The sequence below is a fragment of the Calidris pugnax genome, unplaced genomic scaffold (assembly GCF_001431845.1).
Source record: "Calidris pugnax isolate Ruff unplaced genomic scaffold, ASM143184v1 scaffold23, whole genome shotgun sequence".
NCBI classification, from domain to species: domain Eukaryota; kingdom Metazoa; phylum Chordata; class Aves; order Charadriiformes; family Scolopacidae; genus Calidris; species Calidris pugnax.
In genome coordinates this window covers 3,314,516-3,335,987 of record NW_015090772.1, presented here as the reverse complement: position 1 = coordinate 3,335,987, position 21,472 = coordinate 3,314,516, and the positions used below count along the sequence as shown (strand labels likewise).

Sequence of the window (21,472 nt, the reverse complement as noted above, 5' to 3'; positions counted from 1 at the left end):
CTAATTAGCTTCCAAACAGGAATTAACAGCTGCCACTGATGTGGTGCTGATTAACAGAAGGGACCGCAGCATTGTTACCAATTTTACTTTACACTTGCATACGTAAACATTTGTATATGTGAACATGTGTAAGGATAAATATGAATAAGAAATTTATTAAATAAATTAAGTATATAAAATAGATATGTAAAAATATAGAAAAACATTAATGATCTCTATGGTCCCTTCCAACTCTAAAAATTCAGTGAAATTCAGTGAAATAAACTTAATAAATCTGAATTAACAGGCACACAACTTTTTCCTTGTGATAAAAATCCTGGACAAGGGGAGTGGGGAGCCTATTTAGAATTCCATGTAAAGTGTTGAGAGTCCATTGAAATGGAAATTAAAGCTTTGAACTGTCTCTAGTATTGACTGCAGAGCAAACCATTTGATAAGCTAATTTTTATATGTGTACTATTAAAGAAATTTTGGCAGAATCAAAGCCAAGTGCCTTGAGTTTGACAGCACAATGGAACAGTAGGTACACAAGGCTAATGCCTTATCCTCCCCTCTCAGAGCCCTAACTTCAAATTCTTGCTGCGGTCCCTCAAATTTAGGATGTATTCTGTGAAATTAGGATATAGACTCTCTGCACTCTCTGGTCACAAAACCATCCCTGGATGCGCTTAGAAATTCTCCTCGAGGAAGGCCTTGCACTAAAAAAGTACTGAAGCCAGTTAATTTGTTCATTAAACCTAAAGATGAAGGATATTTGCCAGTGGCATTTAATACTATGCATCAAGAGACAAAAGTATTGCACCTTCACAACCCCGAGGCAGCTAAATTGCTGCTACTGCAGCAGAAAGCAAGATGCAGAGGACGAGCGAGAGGAAGAGGCAGTGACAAAGTCTGAATTAGCTCCAAATTTTCTGTGTTAGCACTTTTGTGCTCAGGTGATAAAGGTTGAGGGACTTGGGTCTTTTTAGTCCGGAGAAGACTGAGGGGGGATCTGATCAACACCTATAAATACTTCAAGGGTGGGTGTCAGGAGGATGGGGCAGGTCTTCTTTCAGTGGTGCCCAGGGACAGGACAAGAAGAAATGGGCACAGACTTGAATATAGGAAGTTCCATCTAAACATGAGAAGGAAGAACTTGTTTCCTGTGAGGGTGGCAGAGCCCTGGCAGAGGCTGCCCAGAGAGATGGTGGAGTCTCCTTCTCTGGAGACATTCAAACCCCACCTGGACACGTTCCTGTGGGACCTGCTCTGGCAGGGGGTTGGACTAGCTGATCTCCAGAGGTCCCTTCCAACCCCACAGCGTTCTTTGATAACTTTCTTCCTTAAGGTGAGCTGCAAATTAAAGAACTTCTTACTGTTGCTAGAGTTTAAACTCAGATACTAGTTTTATTATACGACTGAACTCTCTGTATCTTTGCATTAATATTTAATTGCTGTATTTTTGCCAGATTGGTAGGAAAGCTTGCAAATAGTCCTAGAAAAAAAAAAACCCTGTTCTTTCCTATCCCAAATCTCCCGTAATGCAGACACCCGGGTGGCTGTGCAGTGCGCTACCGTAGAGCTCAGCTACCTGCAGGAGGGCTGCGTGTCCTGCAAGGTAATTAGCCCAACCCTGCTCTGGCTTGGGTAGCTATAACCTCTATGTGAGATTATAACTACCTCGAGCTATATCCTCTACGTGAGGTTATAACTACCTCGAGCTATATCCTCTACATGACCACCATACCGTGCTACATCCATCTCAGAGGTCTGTCTGATGCTTCCCAACTTGGGGTGCCCAGCATCTGAAGGGACATAAGGTTATCTATATCTATATATCTATATCTCTTTTACCATCTTCTATTAGTTCCAATAAGTGGTATTTTAAGCAATACCTTAATGCATCCCCTTCTTACTGGGTTCAGAACAGATGCCAGCCCTGGTATCCTCCCAGGATTGCTTTGTGGCAGACCTGAATCTGCATGAGGAGTCCAGGCTTCATATATTGTATTCAGTTTCTCCAATTCCAGTGAGGTCTTAACTCCTTTTATTTTAGATACTACGAATGGAGTGAATGCAAAAGGCCAGAGAGTGAACCCATCTCTCTTTGCCTTCCTTGCACCACTCCAGGTGCAAAGAACTAGCAGGTTACCAGCTGTAACCCAGAGTCACCCATTCTGCAAAGGAAAGAAGCTCACTTCTCCTTTTCCAACCGGTCCTTGACCTTCCCCACGCGTCGGCCAGATGCGTTGACCACTGAGAGCATGCATTTGTTGGGTCTTACACATGGTTCCCTTTCCATGCAAGTTGCTCTGCACCCATCAGCCAGTAACAAAGTGCCATCAAAACTCACTTTATAATCTGCACTCCAGCTCCTGACCTTGAAGCTTCTGCTTCTGCATCGCCATTACTAGCCCTCGATCCATCCAACTAGTGGACCAGCAAGCTTCAAGCAAGAGAAATGCTTCCTAAACCTTCATTTCGGTGATAATAAAATGCTGACATGGCTCTGCTACCAGCGTTGCTGCCAGAATCATCATCACCATCAGCATTATTACCATCTTTATTAGACAAGATAATCTCAATTATCATTAGTGCTAATTTATTATGCTCATCATCAGCTCTGTCATCAGTGTCATTGGTCTAATCATTGCTCATAAACGTTTAACAAAGAAAAACAACTGCTAATCTGCAACATTTAAATCAGCTCAGCCCTGGGGGCAAAAGTGGGAAAATACACAAAATTCTCAGATCTCCACCAGCACTGTAACTACTGACATTTTGGAATAAGTATTGTTCTCCAGAAAATGTCCGTATCTTATTTTCCACAAAGGCCAGTGGAGGAATAGCATGTTTTCAGCAGAGAAAGGGGGCAACGCCGATCTATCCGCTCCCTGCTGCGCCGAGAAGGACAACGCACCGTCCTCCTGGGCTATGGAATGACACCATCTTGGAATAGGAGATAACAGCAAAGAGCAGGAGCTTACCTGCACCTTTACCCCCACCCCCTTCCCAGCTGCAGTTTGCTGGAATGATCTTTTTCCCCTCGGTTATTTAATTCCACGCCAGTGAACTGCAACAGCTGAGGCTCAGCATAATTCACAGTCAGGGGCATTTTGTCACTGTTTGAAAACGGGAAATGCTGGGATGCTGCCCAAAGACAGACATCCATGTATTGAGGGGATTTTACGGTCGCTACAGAAGCTCTTCCCTTTAGGACAAGTCCGTTATAAACCTTTGGATAACCCCCAAACACCTGCAGATATATTTGTGCAATAAGCCTCAAAGCCTGAACACTGGAGTTACTAGACCTATTTCGCGTATGCCAGAGATGAGAGAAAACAAACAGGTTGCCAGGAGAAGCTGTGGCTGCCCCATCCCTGGAAGTGTTCAAGGCCAGGCTGGACGGGGCTTTGAGCAACCTGGTCTGGTGGGAGGTGTCCCTGCCCAGGGCAGGGGGGTTGGAACACGATGATCTTTAAGGTCCCTTCCAACTCTAACCATTCTGTGATTCTACGACTCTTATCATTTGTAATTTCAAGGCCAGAAGCCTAAATGAGAAGATCGTGTCCTGTCAGTGGTGTCACTTCTGCAGCACTAGCACACCGAGGAGCCGTACCAACAGGCCCGCTAACGACAGGACCGATCCCACAGGCAGCACGGGTCTCCTCAAACCGCAGGCACGTGCGCTGCCAGCCAGATGTCCTGCTTTGTGTCTCTGGCACAGCGCTGGGCCACCGAAGCCAAACTTTTCCCTGACCCAATTGCACAGATGTCGGGGGAGCAGCAGTGGCTCAGGGCTGTGCCTTTTTATCTTCAGAAGAGCAGCTGAGGGAGGGCACTGGCAGACGTCAGCCCATGGCTATAAATTCCAGTGCAATGAGGCATTTTGCCCTTGTTCCCCCCCCCGGTAGCCCTGTGGCACACGGGAGAATGCAAACGGCAACCCCCGGCGGAGCGGTTTTGGCCACCCGAGCACGATTCCTCACCGCTGACATCTCCGTGACCGTCATCCACTCAGGAGGGATGTGGAAGTGAGCGCCAGCTGAGTCTCCCAACAGCACGACCCCCTGCGAGTCCGCACCTAATTGAGGCATTTTATTAGTCACATGAGCCAGAAAGAGCAAACCGCAACAGAAGGTGGAGAACAAGCCCAACGGGGCAACAGCAAGGGCAGGGGATGGAGTCAGGGGGGGACTGGCTACACCACCCGTCACGTGGCTGAAGTGTTCAGACCCTGCGATGGGATTTTCGTTCCATCTGCAGCAAAACCTGACTAACAGGCATGTGCCAACAAGCCTGGAGAAACAGCTGGGGACTGGGCATGAAAAAGAGGGAGAGGTCTTGCTAGGCAGAAAAAAATCCTGGTTGTAGGCAAGGATGGATGTGTTATTTCAGCAGAGTCTCGGCTGTGCAGGCAACATTTATTTTTTACTACCCACAGAATACGCATTAAAAAGTATTTAAACATTTAGGGAAATCAGATTACTCAGGAAATTGCTCAAAGCTCCTTAGAACAGAACTAGGTGGTGGATGGGCAACTCAGAATCATAGAATCACAGAATCATCTAGGCTGGGAGAGACCCTTGGGATCATCAAGTCCAACCATCTACCCTACTCTAAAGTTCTCCCCTACATCATATTCCCCAACACCACATCTAAACGTCCCTTAAACACAGCCAGGGATGGGGACTCAACCCCTCACCCCCCTCCCTGGGCAGCCTATTCCAATGCCCTACCACTCTCTCTGTGAAGAATTGTTTCCTAATGTCATAACACTCATAAGAGTGTTTCTGCTGGAACAATCTGGCTGGTTTATAATTAATGCTACTTCGCATTTGTAGATGGCCTTTGATCTGTAACTGTTGAAATGTCTTGCCAGGTAATCCCCAGGTTCATCCTTAGGATGCTGATATAAATGTTATCTGTCCATGTGTCCATACACAGGCACCCACATCAGCTGATGCCATCACTTCACCTCTTTAAGGCCTTCTCCAGAAAAGTAGGAGCATGATTGCAGTTATTTACAGCAATAAATTTCAGTTATTTACAGCAATGGGACAAACTGGACAAACACAGGTGTTAAATTGCTCTCCTGAATCCAAGGCCACCCCTCTGGATTGGGCTTCAGGCATCACGGAAGATGCAGAGGTGACAGCTGGGTTTCCTGCTGTCCCTTATCTATGTATTTAAAGTTAATAACTGAGCTGGCTTTTAACATGAAATTACCAACAGCATGTGTTTTTCAATTTCATCCTTGCCCATCCTCAAGGTAAAAAAAGAATAGAATTGTTTTGCCCTTTTGCCTTTCTCATGAGGTTCCCTGGGCTGCCCAGGGCAGTGGTTGAGGCCCCATCCCTGGAGGGATTGAAAAGCCAGGTTGACCTAGTGCTTAGAGACATGGTTTAGTGATGGTTTTGATCAGAGTGAGGTTGATGGTTGGACGAGATGATCTGAAAGGTCCCTTCCAACCTGGACAATTCTATGATGCTGAAGCCCGTTGTCTTTCCCCTACATTGGAAATGACTGTGAAAAGCCTAAAAAATTTATGAAATTAATACAAAAGACACACCGTTTCTTGTATTGAGTGTAAATAGTTACCTTTGCAGAACTTCTCCTCGTAGGGAATTCCATCTTTTGGATCCACGCCCTGTTGGGGAAGAGAAGGGGCAGATGATAGTATCTATGTAGTGCCTGAGAAATGGCTGTGCAAAAAAGAAGCTGAGAATTCAGTTCTTCTTGAATGTTTGCCTGCAGGAAGCCCTACATCATGATAATGATGTTTTCCATTACATTAATAAGTATATGTACATTTAATTATAATAGCTATAATTTAAATAATCACAAGCATCAATAAACAAACTTCACTCATAACTGCTTCCGCTATGTTTGCTTAGTTTTTAATAAATACAGGTTTATTATTTGGCATATCAAAGGCAGTAAATAAATAGGAGGAATCCAAATCGGTTAATAAACCAGAATGAGTACAAAAGAAACATTTGGAGACTAATTTAAAAGGAGGGAAAAAAAAAAAAAAAAAGAGAGAAGAAGCAATCTGGAAGGAAGTATAAGATGTAACATCATTTACTTACCCATATGCCATTGCAGTTAGAGTCACTTTTCACATCCCAGTTATCAGGACTAAAACAGAGTTACAAAAGAATATACAGTGTTAGAGAAAAAGAAAGCAAAATGAGTTTTTGAGGAAATCAGATCCTTTCTGCTATATTTCATTAAGAATATAAAATAATTAGAAATTCATTTCAGCACAGAACAGGGGGCTGTTCCCCCTTTGAATCTAGGAAAGGCAATTTTGCCTAGCAAAATGCAGTATTAATTTAAAGTTAATACTGGAAGCTGATGAATGAAGCTTACTTTTTAGTCTTCATATTCACTTTAGTGAAGTGAATGGGGATGATTTTTGGAGAGCACAGATTCTTTTTCCCCTCCCTTTTCCTTAAGTCTTCACTGAAATCCAGTGAGCCCCTCACTCCAAATTCAGTGCAAGGTTAATGAGGATTTGCTCTGGCCCACAACACAGTGTAATTAGCTCAGGTCTCTTTTACAGGGAGACTCCATCTGCTCAGTCAACCACTCTGGAAACCCATTTCTGCTAATGCAGGTGTCCTCTGCTGCTGGTGGCACATAATTCTCCCAAGTAATCTAATTCTCCCACATCCTTAAACTCAACTTATCTAGTCACAAGCTGGTTAACCCCTAGGCTTTACAAACTCTCCTAGTCAGTGACTTCTAACAAACCCATGGTAAAGGAGAGCTCTGTTTTCAAGAGAGTCAAATAGGAAGAGCAAGGAATTTGCTGAAGGCCGCTCTGTTACAACTGGCTGTTCTCCGTTTCATGTGCATGGAAGTCCATGCTCAGGCAGCTGAGAAGCATTCACCTAGATGATATGCACTTAGAAGGGCACATATTTAGCTCTAGATTTCCACCAATGGATGGAGGATTGCATGCTGGAGCTCAGCAGCCAACCACTGTTTTGCTTTCCCACCCTGCTGCTCCCTAAAGCAGACACAGCCTACAGAATCAAAGAATCACAGAATGCTATGGGGTTGGAAGAGACCTCTGGAGAACGTCTCCTCCAACCCCCTGCCAAAGAAGGTCCACCCAGAGCAGGTCCCATAGGAATGTGTCCAGGAGGGTTTGAATGCCTCCAGAGAAGGAGACTCCACCACTTCTCTGGGCAGCCTCTTCCAGGGCTCTGCCACCCTCAAAGTCAAGAAGTTCCTCCTCATGTTGAGATGGAACTTCTCACATTCAAGTTTGTGCCCATTTCTTCTTGTCCTGTCCCTGGGCACCACTGAAAAAAGACTGGCCCCATCCTCCTGACACCCACCCTTGAAGTATTTATAGGTGTTGATCAGCCTCATAAGGGAGATGCTCCAGGCCCCTCATCATCTTTGTAGCCTCTGCTGTCCCCTCTCCAGCAGTTCCCTGTCCTTCTGGAACTGGGGAGACCAGAACTGGTCCCAGTGCTCCAGATGGGGCCTCCCCATGGCAGAGTAAAGGGTCAAGATGACCTCTCTCAACCTGTCACACACTTCTTGGTGCACCCCAGGATGCCATTGGCCTCTTTTGCCACAAGGGCCCATTGCTGGCTCATGGGCATCCTGTTGTCCACCAGGACTCCCAGGTCTTTCTCCTCAGAGCTGCTCTCCAGCAGGTCACCCCCAACCTGTCCTGGTGCAGGGGGTTATTCCTCCCCAGGTGCAGCACCCAACACTTGCCCTGGTTGAATTTCATCAGGTTCCTCTCTGCTCAACTCTCCAGCCTGTCCAGGTCTGGCTGTGGGGCGGCACAGCCTTCTGGTGTGTCAGCCCCCCCCTCCCAGTGTTGTGTCATCAGCAAACTTGGAGGAAGGATTCCATTCCTTCATCCAGGTCATTGATGAATATATTGAAAAAGATTGGACCCAATACTGACCCCTGGGGAACACCACTAGTTACGGACCTTCAACTAGATTCTGTGCCACTAATCACGACCCTCTGAGCTCTGCCTGTATTAGCTCAAGTGGCATAAGGCTTATAAGCCTCAGTGGTTTGGTCTCCCTCCCCACCTTTGGTCTGTCTGACCAATTTTGGCTGCAGGCACTTCAGAGAAAGGAGAAAAACCTCTGGACCACCCCTCACGTTAATGCGCCCCATCCTTGGTCTCACTCATCCCCTCTCATCTCCATCACAGTGAAATCAAGCAACACGCAGTGACTCTTAGAGTATGGCCAAAATCAAATGTGGAGTTTGTTCCTCAAGAAGCCACAATTACTAGGAAGCTTTTAAAATAATTAAAAACTTTACCGTCTGCCAGGGTACACGGTGGTATTTTTGTCGTTGCAGTCTCTGCCTCGCCAGTGATAGCCCCTCAACGTCTGAAAGCCAGGAGAAGCACACAGCATGTTCATTGTTACTCTTGCACTTTTAATTTAAAATATCTAAAATAAGAATCTAACTCAAGGTGTAAGAATAAAACTCAATAAATGGGTTGTATTCCAGAGTCCCTTTGCTAAGCTTTAATAAACGACACCTTGAACACTTTGGTGCAGAAACAAGACAAGCTGGCAATTTAATTTGGTTTTTTGATGGGGTTTTTTTATGACTTCACCTCTTATTAATTGAGTAAACAGACCACTCAGCAGCAGAGCAATTTGCTTCTGCAGGGAGCACAGCTTTATGTGTGCATCTCCTCGGGTGGCAGAAATGAATGATTGTTTTTTCGGCCAGAAAAAACCCCATCTTTTATGACCAAAAAAACCCCTAATCTTCCATTCACTCCTATACCTGCTTTCACATGAATGACTAAGGTTTTGCAGAAAGTAAGAGGAATCCCATAGCCTTCCTCATTATCAAGAGATTACTGTAGCAAAGGAAAGGCTTTGCTTACCGGGAAAGTACTAAATTTATCTCCATCAAAATCTTCAAAAGGCAGTTTATTTCTTATAACACTGTAAAAAAAAAAACGCAACAAACTCAGTGTTAATGTATGGAAGGAAACCTATTCAGAAAGGAGAAAATAAATCCCACAGTAAAGCATACAGAATAGATAACAGCTGGCATGATGCTTGCAGCTCCATATTCAGTTCAAATCTGTTGTGATAATTCTGTTCAGAGGAACAAATTCTGATTTCTTTCATTCTCTGATGACAGAGCTCTGGAGGTGAGGCTGATGGGCTCGTGTATGGCTGCCATCTTGAACCTTGAGCCTCTAAAACAACTAGGATGTCAAATCTGTGGTAAAAGTAACTATCATTTTTGGAAATAAATACTACGTGCCATCTTGAACCTTGAGCCTCTAAAACAAACTAGGAAATAAATACTACACTCAGTCTGGCAGAAGTCCTTCTAACTGGGAAAGAGCTGAAGGATGGAGCCTCATGCTGATGGAGACTAACCTCCCTCTTCTGTTAAAAACAAATGGCAAATACCCTTTCTCAAATCCATCCCTCAAGCCTTACACTGCCTCTCTCCTGTTGTGTCCAGTCTAGAAGACTTGCAGTTTGTGTACCAGTCTGCAGCTACTCACATACAGCCAAAAAAATGCTTATTTTATAGGGTAAATGCGGATTTAATATGAAGAAGGGTCATATATGCTGAATTCACAGGTGGCCTTATGCTTTAACTGAGGTTCAGAGTTTCACCTGGCAATTTCTGTGTCTAGTCCCACAAACTGCAGGTCACGCTCAAATATTCAAGAGAATGTTTGAAGAATACCTTGATTTGAGCAATGGAGACCCAAGCCCTCGGAGATCCTCCACAGTGCTTAACTACATTAACCAATGTAGTTAACCAATGGATCAAACGTGTTGGATCCAACGTGCGATACACAATTTGATTCCTGCTTCCACTGCCTGAACTCACGGCGCTCAAACTCAGATTATTTGTCCTGACTTACATTTCAAAGGCACTTAAGAGATGTTTCATGTTAATCAGTCTGTTCCAAATAAACTCCTGATATTTGCAGTTTCAATTAAATGAGCAGAAACAGGAGAACAAGTTAATTTTGGCAGGTGAATATTACCAATTTATTCTTAGATTTACTTGACTCCAACTCATTGGAGTACGTTGGCAAATACGCTTTAGGAGTAATAACCCAGCTGATTCCTCAGCCTTTCTCAGAAAGTCAGCGCTACCATAAGTTGCTTCTCCTGTCCACCATCCTCCCAGCTTTCTTAAATATCTTGAGATTCTCCTACACTTTGCAACTGCCACTCAATTCATGTTCCTAACAGAGTCATATAGGTGCTGGTGGCCTTCCTGCACTGAGAGCCATGGGCGCGACAACTGGGTGAATAAATGAAATGGAGAAGTCTCTTGGGCTCAGGAATCTCAGGAGAACATTGACTCCCTCTTGGAGGTGTCATACCTTTGAGTGTGTCATATATTTGACCTTTGGGACGTACTAAAATGATGCAAATATTTTAAGTATTAAAAAAGCACCGAGATCCCTCTGAGAAATCTTTCTTACCTTAACTCTGGGCAATGTCCCTCTATGCTACCCGAACAGTGGTTTTATGAAGGAAACCAAGAGAAGTAGAGCATAGGAAGCTTTGTTAACTGAGCATGACTTTTGAAAGAAACAAATGTACCATATTCTGTTTCTGGTTAAGGACTGAAAACTTTATACATACTATTTAATCTTCTCACATAGGTTAGCCAGAAGAGGAAATGCACATACACTGGAGAACCCCGTGAAGATCTTCTGGAGAGGAAGAAAATAAAAGAAGACAGGTGCATTAGTTCACAGAGTTGGTGTGGCTTGGGATATTCAGTGTCAGTAAAGTCTAGACCTAAATAATGTATTTTCTGCCTAAAAAGAATCTGAAAACTCCAATGACTCCGTTAAAGATGCTGCATGACAGAGTATACAGACCTGCCACACCAGTCAACTTAAGGGTTTTGACTGAACATTTTACAAACCAACTCCTCTTGCTTTCAAAGAGCTATAAAATTAGAAAGGAAGGAAGGCGTTCCTGTGAAACTGTCTCCTCTCACGTACCCAAGTTACTTCTTTCATTCTTTGTAAAAATGACTGCTCTCCTATTTGATAAACACGATGGCATCTGGCACTTAGTGTGAAACTAGCGAAAACAATAAATTGTGGGCCATGAGGCCAGGGAGGGGTGGATAAAGAAAAGGTGAGGAATACCCCCAAAGAAAGGACAAATGGAGGATCCAGCATGTGCATAAAAATGCCCTTGATTTTTCAATTAGATTTTTACCTGGCAATCTCATAACTGGATTTCATCTCGGCCAGACCTGTAAGATGTAAAAAACCGCTGCCGCCGCATAAACTCTTTCAACATTAGTAGACCATAGCCATGGGGCAATCCAGTTGAGGTTCCAGGTAGGCAGGAGGCTTCAGAAGCTAACCCAGACCTTCCTCATGAATGCTCAAGCTACAGAAACGTTGAGCTGCATCAGCCATTGAGCCCACAAACGTGCTGCTCGTGCAGCTGCACTGCAAGTTGAGGTGGTCTTTAGACACTGAGGGCATTCAAGTGGTCTATAAATACCAAGGGCTAGTCGGCACGCACTCTAATTAACTGTACTCACATTCAGCATGTGGATCATCATCATCATATGGACCAGAGGAGCCGATGGGCATACTCCTAACTTTATGCAAAGAGGGGTAATTATTTATATGGTGAGAGCACTGAAGAGCTCTGTCCTTGGACCAACTTCCTTCTGTTACACGCTTTATATACACCAAGAAAAAAGAAGATGGTTCTTGCCCTAACGAGATTATAACCCAAATCTAACATAAAATGGAAGGCAAAGGTTTGGATACAGCTCAGGAGAGGACAACAAGGGGTTATTAACCACCATGAAGGGCAGTAACCCCAGTGTATAAAGTGATTAGAGTGACGAAGGAGGGCTTTGAGGCAGCACTGCAGGGCAGTGGGACCACAACATGCAGGGCAGTGGGACCACAACACACAGGGCAGTGCCCTGCAGCTCCAGGGAAGGCAGGAAGGAGCTTGCTTGGACAGCTAACAAGGGGTGATGGAGATGAGGGTCTTCCACTGCCCAGAGCAGGAGGTCAACCACAGATCTCAGTGTGGAGAGGAGGGCTGGGGTGGTGAAAAGAGGATAGAGCCCCAAGTACAAAGATGGTAGCCACCATTTGCACTGGTGGCTGAAGTGACCAAGCAGCAAGGTGGAGGTGAAAAAGAGTGGTACCTTATGGGGGAGACCTGCAGGAGGTAACAGTGCACTTTCTGAAGGATTCAACAGAGAAATCCAAGGAGAGGAAAAAGGAGGAAAGTAGGGGAAGCAAGAGATGAGACACCTGCAAAAATGCCATCAATTCTCTTCAGCTCTGTCCAACTCACTCAAATGACAAGGCTGGAGTCACACCATCTTGGAGGGTCTATGAGGTGGAGGGGGTGTCAGTGGATTCAAAGAAGAAACCAAATACAACTGCAGTGGATAGAAATGGCCAAAAGTAGCCAGGCAGCGGGGCTTTTCCTTGAGCTGAAAGACCAACATGGTCCTGCTCCTCTGGCTCCAGCTGCCCAGACATAATGCTTCAGCTTTGCTTGAGGATGTGCAGGAAAGCAGCTCATCTGCTCTTCGAGGGTGTCTTGGGCTACTCTTAAAAGGCAGCAAGGATCACAGGGTTAAAAAAGGGGATAATTTTTGCATGTGTCTGTGTAAGCAAGAGAGTGGGAGAGCACAGGTGACAGCAGGTACCACAGGGCCCTTCCCAGCAGAGCCAGGCTACGAGGGCAGTACGTAGTTTTAGGAGGAGACGGGTTACTTGCCCCTGCATAACATGAGCTGGGTGGGCAGAAGACTGGTTTATACCCTCCTTTGCCTTGCAATTCCCTTTTGGTTCCCTTTGTGGCTTCCCACTTTTCCTGCCGCTGGGCTGTGAGCTGCAGGCACCGTGTAGTCACGACAGGATTGCACGTGTGGTGCTTGCTCTCATTAAATGCTACAGTCATGACTCTATTTGTCATTCTTTTACTGCTGCTGCTGCTCAAAGATGCCTCTTAGTACCTTTTCCACCCATGAGAAAAGTTAGCACTAGAGGTGCTCACAGTGATTGATAACAGCAGTATTTTATTCATTGCCTACTAACATCCTCTAATGACATTTCCGTAATTATTTTAATTGGCTTTACAAAAAAGAATAATAATGAGCCCATAATGCTTGTTGGTGTTTGGTTCAAGCCAGTTGCTCACAGATGGCTCACTACTTTTAATGAATGGAGACATTTATTAGATTTTTTGGGGGTTGTAGCCACTTTCACTGCATCTCTACATCTGGAAAACATCTTTTTTTTTTTCCCATATCCACAATGATCCTAAGAAATGCCCAGAAAATGCAACCCCCCTGGAAGCCAGACAGACCTCTCTTCCTCATTACCAACAGCCATAATCATGTCTCTCTTTTACACAGTCACACACAGCTGCCAAGCAAAGATGGGGACAGCTAATTTGCAAGAACCTCTTCAGAAGGCTTTCGGGTTGGTCTTTTCTCCCAAGTAAGAGGCAATAGGACAAGAGGAAATGGCCTCAAGCTGCACCAGGGGAGATTCAGATTGGAGATTAGGAACAATTTTGACACTGCAAGGGTGATTAAGCCTTGGACTGGGCTGCCCAGGGCAGTGGTTGAGGCCCCATCCCTGGAGGTACTGAAAAGCCAGGTTGACCTAGTGCTTAGAGACATGGTTTAGTGATGGGTTTGATCAGAGTTGGGTTGATGGTTGGATTAGATGATCTGAAAGGTCCCTTCCAACCTGGACAATTCTATGATTCTATGCAACAGAGCAAAAGCAACCAAAATAGCAGAAATAGGAAGAATGAGTAGATATAATTTGACATTTCTGTCCAGCATGAGCCAGACCATAAAAGATGCCAGGCGAATGCTTTTCTCTCTCCACTAGTGCGGACGCAGAGATGTCCTTCCAACCTGGACAATTCTATGATTCTATGCAACAGAGCAAAAGCAACCAAAATAGCAGAAATAGGAAGAATGAGTAGATATAATTTGACATTTCTGTCCAGCATGAGCCAGACCATAAAAGATGCCAGGCGAATTATAACACTGTTCCACTAGTGCGGACGCAGAGATGTCCTGCCACAGTCAGGGCATTTCTGGATCCTCACCCACACGTTCAGCCAGGCAATCCTCTCCCTGAGCAGTGAGAGCACCCCAGCTGCTTTGGCTCTTGCTCGTGTGTCTGCCTGAGCAGGTGACCATGATTTGGCAGTGTTGAGTTTGTGCAGGTGATTTTCGTACCGTTTCATCACACGCTGCCACTCCAGGGTATGGGGCTTGTGTGGGTGAGATACACACAGTGCTCACTTCTGGAGATCTTCCCTTGTGTTTCTTACTACGTTGTTTTTCTGGATTTGAAATTAAATTAACTACAGCCCAGCTGAAGGGGAAGTTGCGAGAAACTGTAATGCTTCTAGATATGTTGTTATTTTTAATTTTGTAGTTTTAAAATAATTTTCAACAAGGATCATTAAAGGGACGTGCCAGCAATAACCACAGGAGAGGGCCAACCAACTACATGATACTTGTTTTAATTTAAACTGACCTTATTTTGTGGGTTTGGAAATACATTGACTGGAGAAACCCAACTATAACCATGGCCTTGATACTTCTAGCTGAGATACAGTCTGCTCATCCCTCCTGCTCCTAAATAGGCAAGTAGGAGCAGAAAGAGGCCAAGGGCAATGTGATACAGAGCAAGGGAGATAGAGGTGCACCAGGGCATCAAGCAGCTTTGAGGATACAGGAGAATAGAGGCAAGTTGGAAGGAGATCCCATTGATGCCAACCGTGCCACCCTACCCAGGAGAGCCCGAAAGGATGCGGCACGCATGGCCCGCAGATGGAAGATGGGGTGGGCACACGAGGGACACAGCCCGATGTGCCAAGGGTAGAATCATGAATGAAAAGAGCCCCCGTGTCCTGGGAGGCAGCACCAACATCTCTTCATGCCTGCACCTGGGCTCAGGCAAACAGAGAGGACCTCCTTGAACTCAGAGCATCTCGCTGCAGGTGTTAACATGGGGACTTGCACCCTGGGGAAAGAGGATTAGAAATTGCATGTAATCGGAGCGGCAATCTCAGGCCATCAGTAGCACAGCCCTGAAGACGAAGGAAAATGAATAAGATCCTGCTGGTTGCTGTTCTGCGGGAGCTGAAAGCCCTCTCTCCAGCGCATTGTTTATTTCCCTGGCTTGGCAATTTGGCAATTGCCCAAAGGCTAATTAGGCACCTCAATTTTCACTTTTGTGACTAGCATCACAGTGAGGATTCAGGAAGAAGCAGTATCAATAATTTCTTCCCAAACAGCAAAAACATTTGCTCTGCATTAAGTGCCTGAAGACAACTGGAGCAAACTCGATGGCTGAGCTGACTCATACAAGTGAACCCAGCAGAATAAAAGCTGCCCTTCCCTTCTCTGCTGTCCTTTAGACATCCTCCCTAAATCTTACAACTGGAGGAGGTGGAAAGATTTCAGATGCCAGTTTTCAAGTCTAGAGGCTAACGCAACCTCTCAAAAAGAAAGGAAAAAATACACAGAACTTGCATTCAGGCCATTGCTTGAGTTTCAGACAACCCCAAAGTGGAGTCACCGTGCTCCGAGGCGTTGGCTCGGTTCAAGTGGCTCCCACTTACACATGGCTACAAAAGCAAGGCAGGGATGACAAAGGACAAGGGAGAAGCATGAAACATGGAGGAGCTTGCAAGAAGTTGAAAGGCAGGAAGGAAGCTTCTCTGGATGGGAAAGTACAGGGCAAGGCTAAGTGGGAAATTCCTGCTTCTCGTAAAACAATCTAAATAAAATCTATGTCTGCTTGTATTTTGTTTTAAGGCTGGCTGCCTGAAAGGTGAGTTGGGCTAGTAGAAGCAAGTGTCTCCACTTGGAGCTGTACTATGGAGCTCTTGGATTATATCCTCAGCTGCTGCATGAATTTCAGACACAAATTTATGTCTTGGATGGATACGGATGGTTATCCCTACTCTACAAGCAGTCTGGTGAATTTTTCATGAGGCTTTTTCTGCTCTCGCCACACTCTCATATTTCCTCTCTGTTATCTCCCTCTCCTTCTTCCCAGTGTCACCTGACAGAGCAGATCCTATACCGGGTAGGAGTGAGTCAGCATTCAATTCAATGATGATTAGGTGGGTTTACAATTAGGCACCATAAACGAGGACTCACTCCTGATAAAATGCAGGTACAGTGTAAAACACTCTAATGCCACTGATTTCTTACCAGATCCTTGGAATTCTTCATCATTCTTTTCGCTTTCCGTATTGCAGTACTCAGCCCCACCTAGGAGAATGAGAACAAAACCAAATAAAAACCAGAACAGATCAGCCTCACAGTAATCTACCAATTTTTCTCCCCATTTTCTACCTTTTTTTTTTTTTTAATATATCAGTCCCAGTGCAAAAATGATGTATGAGTCCACAAACTCTTCATCAGTTCCTTTTTATTGGACTAACAATCAATTATCTGATCAGCCCCTGTGAAACTCCAATTGTGAGGGTTCATTTATTTTGCTTCAGGGCATCATTTATTTTCTAAGGAAAAGTCCAGATGACTGAAAGAACTGAGATTCATATCCCAACTGCACCGCACGAGCTGCAGAGGACAGAATTCAGTGACTCCTGACAAAGAACTTGTCCATTAGATGGTCAAAAGAAGGTTACACGTGCAATGCTGGTCTGACTTGCTGCAGAAGGGTATAGAGGAAACATCTGGTCTTGCATGGATAAGGGTGGTTCTCAGCTAAAGTCTCCCTCAGCAGCAGAACATCTGGATCCTAAGCAAGGAATAGAGTTTGGAAGACAAACCTCCTGCTTAGGATCTAGAAAGGTTAGCTTTTTATTCTGGAAATACCTGCCCCAGAGGGCAAGTTCTCACAGACAGGAGCAAGATCATTTTTCTATTGGGTTCATGCAAATTTGTGTTGAGAAAGCATTTGGAGATTCTTCCAAAGTGAGGGATACCTATACCTAATGAGCAAGGAAGAGTAGGAGAACCACTGCAAGAAAAGACCTTGAAAAAGCATCTTTATCAAAGGAAAACAGGTTGGCCACTGTAAGGCCATGGGTTACAACTGCTAACACCCTAAGAACTCCCCAAATGCCTTCCCCTTCACATGCACGCTCCTCAAAGGGGGAAAGGAAATTTTGTGGAAGGGACACCAGCTGTGGGTGTGAGTGAGAGCCAGGGAGCAGTGCTGCTGGCAGCAGGAGGACAGACGTGCCATGTGTGGTGCAGCAGGGCTGTGGTCAAACGCACAGCGACCGCTGCTTACCAGGGCCAAGAACTGCTAAGGACTACTGAGGTCCTGCTCTCAGCCCTTCCTTTAGGCTCTGCCATTGCAAAATCCTCAATGGGTACATTTTACAGGTCCCCAGCCCTGGGTTCTGCCTGGCTGAATGCTGAGGCAGGGGAAAAAAGCAGGGACTGTTTCTGCACCCCGCTGTTAAGTGTTTATTCTGCCCTTAAGGAACGTGGCCCGCAGCACAACACGGAAGGACCACACTGATTTTCCTCCTCTGAGGACTCTACCCAGCCATGGGGGTGAGGAGATGTCCTCATGCAGTCCAAAATGTTTAACAACCCTGATGAACAGCATTTCCTAAATTCAGCCACATCTTCCCATAGGAAAAGAAGATCCCACGATGTCAATGAAAAAAAAAATAAGCTAGTCACAGGAGTCTGGGAGGGTGGTTTAAGTTTGTGCTATGAGATGGGTGCCCTGCTCATGAGACAGCCAGCTGCTCAGTGCCCTTGAGGCGAATCATCTTGCAGACCTGGGTGCAATCTTCAGGCAGGAGTATTTGGTTTTGGCAGCGTAACACCAGCGTGCTCCCTTCTGCTGCTCCGTTCTAACTTTTGGCCGATATTCTTCCATCTCACAGAATCAGAATCACAGAATCTCCATGGTTGGAAGGGACCTTTGAGATCACCGAATCCAACCACAAGACAAAAAAACAAAAAAAAACCAAACAAAACCACCCACATACCACACCCAGCCACAGACAGACACAACCCAACAATCCCGGGCACTAGAGCATGCCCTGAAGAGCCACATCTACACGTTTCTTAAATACCTCCAGGGATGGTGACTCTACCACCTCCCTGGGCAGGCTCTTCCAGGGCCTGACCACCCTCTCAGGAAAGTCATTCTTCCCAAGATCTCATCTAAACCTCCCCTGCCCCAACTTCAGACCATTTCCTCTGCTCCTGGCATTATTCCCTTGGGAGAAGAGGCCAACCCCCACCTCTCTCCACCCTCCTTTCAGGGAGCTGTAGAGGGCAATGAGGTCTCCCCTCAGCCTCCTCTTCTCCAAACTAAACATGCCCAGTTCTCTCAGCCTCTCCTTGTATGGCTTGTTCTCTAGACCAAGTTATCATCATCAGTGATGATAATTCCCCTATTTTGCTAGGCTACCTTTGCTAACAGTCATATCTGGGAGGCAGTATCTGTGTGATGGCCTCTGTCCTTCCCCTCAACATTCAGCATGAAGAAGGTTTACAATACTGCCCATTTGCCCTCTTTCAGAAGGAATAACTGCTTTTGTTCTGTAGGTTTTGAGGATTGTTAAAAAAACGAAATAAAATTTTTAAAAAAGATAGAAAAATCAATTATTCTATAAAATGTTTCAAATGGAAAGAAAATTCTGGTGCATCACAAACCTATTTAGCACTTTGTTTCTGATCAAAAATGGTTGGCAAGGACAAACTGTTCTGTCTGACGACGACCTTCCATCAGTCTGTCCTACAGCCCAGCCTAAGGACAGAACTCCTAGCTTCACACAGACTGGGTCCAAGGGCACCGAGGTAAAGTTCAGCATAAGTTTATATTTATCTGGCAGGAGCTACAGGAATTCAACACAGGGGGAAAAAAAAAAGTATGCTTCGCCAAATGGTAGTATTAAAGCATTTGGAAAAATTATCCCTCGAGTGATGGCACCTTGCTGAACAGCGGGCATGCCAGCTTGGAATATTAAAGCAGCATATATTTGCATTTAAAGCAACCATTACCAACATTTTTTAAATTGGAGATAAAATGTAGCATGTCATTGTAATTGATTTAGGCAGTGATCAAAGCAAATTAATTAACTGTGATATTCAAGGGTCAAAAATGTATAGGGAACAATATAAAGGGATAAGGAAGAATAAGAACAAGCAGCAAGGAACACAGACTTCTAAGTTATTATTATTGTTAATATGTGTGTCACATTAATATATGTGTTTAATATATGTTTAATTCACCGTGTCTATAGTCTTATAAAAATCTGGATATATCTTGCAAATAGATGCAAGATGCTGGGAAGGAGCCAAGATGCTGTTTCCTATTTTCTTCCCCCTGGGCAACTGCTGTCCCCAAAACCAAACACACATCTTGCATTTGCCACAGTTATGTTGTACCTTACCAGCTGCTCTCCTTTCTGCTACAAAACAAGTCAAGACTCAGATGAGGAAAATGGGTTAAAACCGAGTACGACGCATGAAAAATTCCCCGAGAGGGTAAGATTCATCCATCTCCCTTTCTGCTGGGCAGGAGAGGAGAAAACCTCTCTCCCTCTCAGCAGCAGTGCAGGAGATGCACACCTTCAGACACCTACAGCAATATCACACCCAGAGAGCAGAAAAGAAGGGAGGAAAGGCTGAATTGCCCCCGTGTGTCACAAATGCTCTCTCTGAAATGCAAAGGATGAGATCTCCTCCCATTGCAGATGTTACTTCAGCCAGGCCTCCAGGGTGGGTTGCGGAGGACTGGCAGCTGGAACACCCATCCAGGAGAAAAAGTTCTTGGTTTAATGGGTCACCTGTAATCCCTGGTTGACACCAGCACGTCAAGCCCACTGTCAAAGGCCATACAACCTCTTTTGCTCCATCTTGGCCAGCAGGCAGCCTCTTACCTCTCCCACGGCATGAAAACCCCACAGAGGAAGGGGTTCCCTAGGCTCCAGCAGCAGATGGAGATCTTGGGGAGCAGCCAGCCCCATCCACCTGAATCCATGCAGCCCTGCTACCTGGCACTACACAAGATATCTTTGCCATGGATGGGGTTGGGGCAGGGGGTCACTGGGATTTCACTCACTGCCACCTTTCAACGCTCTCCATGCAGCCCATGTATTCCCAGTAATGAATTTTTCACAAACAGATCTATTTCTCATGATAAAAAAACCTGCACAAACCAACTTTAGTTGTCTGTCATTTATCATCCTTGTTAGCCAGCTCTTTCCCCGGAGAGCAGATATTTAGAAAACACTCTAACAGCTTCCCTTCTAACTCATTTTCAGCATCCTTTTCCCACCAGTATGGATACCGAGGCACTGAAACGACGCAGAGCTGGTTACACAGCACTGACAAAACTGGGATCTGTTCTACAACTCCCACCTTTCCTCCTATCGAGGCTGTAGGGGGAACCTTTATGATTGCATGGGACAGCCAAACCAAATGGTATGTGCTCTGGGTGCAAAATAGGGACCTTCCCTGCAAGATCTAAAATACACAAGGCCTGACTCAGTCCTTTCTCCTCCCAGAGAGGAGAAACCTCCAACCTCTTCTTGGTTTTGGCTACTTGTTTCTTTCGGACTTGGACTCTGTGCTCTGGATGAAAGATTTTGATTCATTTTTTCTAGCTTGCCTCTACAAAAAACAGAGTCAGCATCCCCGACAAGTCCTCGTGCTTTTGCCTGCCATCCTCCCATCCCAAATGCTGCTGTGCCTCTGGGTGGCCCCAGATTTGTTCTCTGAAGTCCTGCCTGGGGCATGTTCTGCATCGGTAGGACACCCTGCAAACCTTACCACACTGCTCTGTTTTCTTTGGGTTTATTTGCTGGAAGGTTGGGGCTGTGTTGGGTTTTTGGGGTTGTTTGGTTTTTTTTGGTAGGGTGTTTTTCCTTTTATTTTCTGCCAATGAAAAGGAGAAGGGAAAATAGTAAGAAACAGGTGAAAGAGGAAGAACTAGAGCTAAAGCTGTGCCTTCTGCTACCGCTCATCCATAGGTTGTTTCTCCAGGGCTCAGCTCTGACTGCAGCAAGAAAAACTCTCATTTCAGTAGATTTTACCTATTTCCAAAAAGAAAGGGTAAAAGGAGGGCATCTTGCTCCCCAGGACCTAGGCTGCCACCCAGATGTTTGCTTTATGGTCTGTGGTCTCAAAAGAAGGAAAGGAGTCCCAGCCAGAAGGTCTACCTTTGGCTGCCAGCCTGCTCTCACTGCAGAAGTACTCCCGCCCCGGAGTTTGGTTCTGCCTCACCTCCCCGGGAAGCAGTTCACATTTTCACTGAAAACGAGAGAGGAAAGAGAGAAAATAATGAGAGTTCCTTTGATTTTATGAAACCCCGAAAGGTTGCTTTTTTCCCAGCCAGAATTGGTTGGCTTCTACTTTGTCAAAGAGCAGGCTGGCAGCAGGAATGTCCATGAGGGATTTGGCTTTTGCTTTTTTACGAACTCAGTGAAAGACCTGATAGAGGGGACAGGAACCGGCA

General features: G+C 45.3%; 1 protein-coding gene across 4 annotated transcripts in view; it reads right to left on the bottom strand.

Annotated features, from left to right (window-relative positions):
• The window catches only part of AOAH (acyloxyacyl hydrolase), a 109,234-nt gene that overhangs the window by 42,992 nt on the left and 44,770 nt on the right, over positions 1-21,472 (bottom strand). For 3 of the 4 annotated variants that reach the window (XM_014942427.1, XM_014942446.1, XM_014942420.1), the window contains exons 9-15: positions 16,228-16,287; positions 10,617-10,687; positions 8,873-8,933; positions 8,290-8,360; positions 6,072-6,120; positions 5,581-5,629; positions 3,969-4,063 (exon numbers count right to left, since the gene is read on the bottom strand). In XM_014942427.1, the coding sequence (XP_014797913.1) occupies positions 3,969-4,063; positions 5,581-5,629; positions 6,072-6,120; positions 8,290-8,360; positions 8,873-8,933; positions 10,617-10,687; positions 16,228-16,287 (456 nt within the window). The remainder of the gene's footprint in view (positions 1-3,968; positions 4,064-5,580; positions 5,630-6,071; positions 6,121-8,289; positions 8,361-8,872; positions 8,934-10,616; positions 10,688-16,227; positions 16,288-21,472) is intronic. The other variant, XM_014942436.1, reaches the window with a different exon arrangement.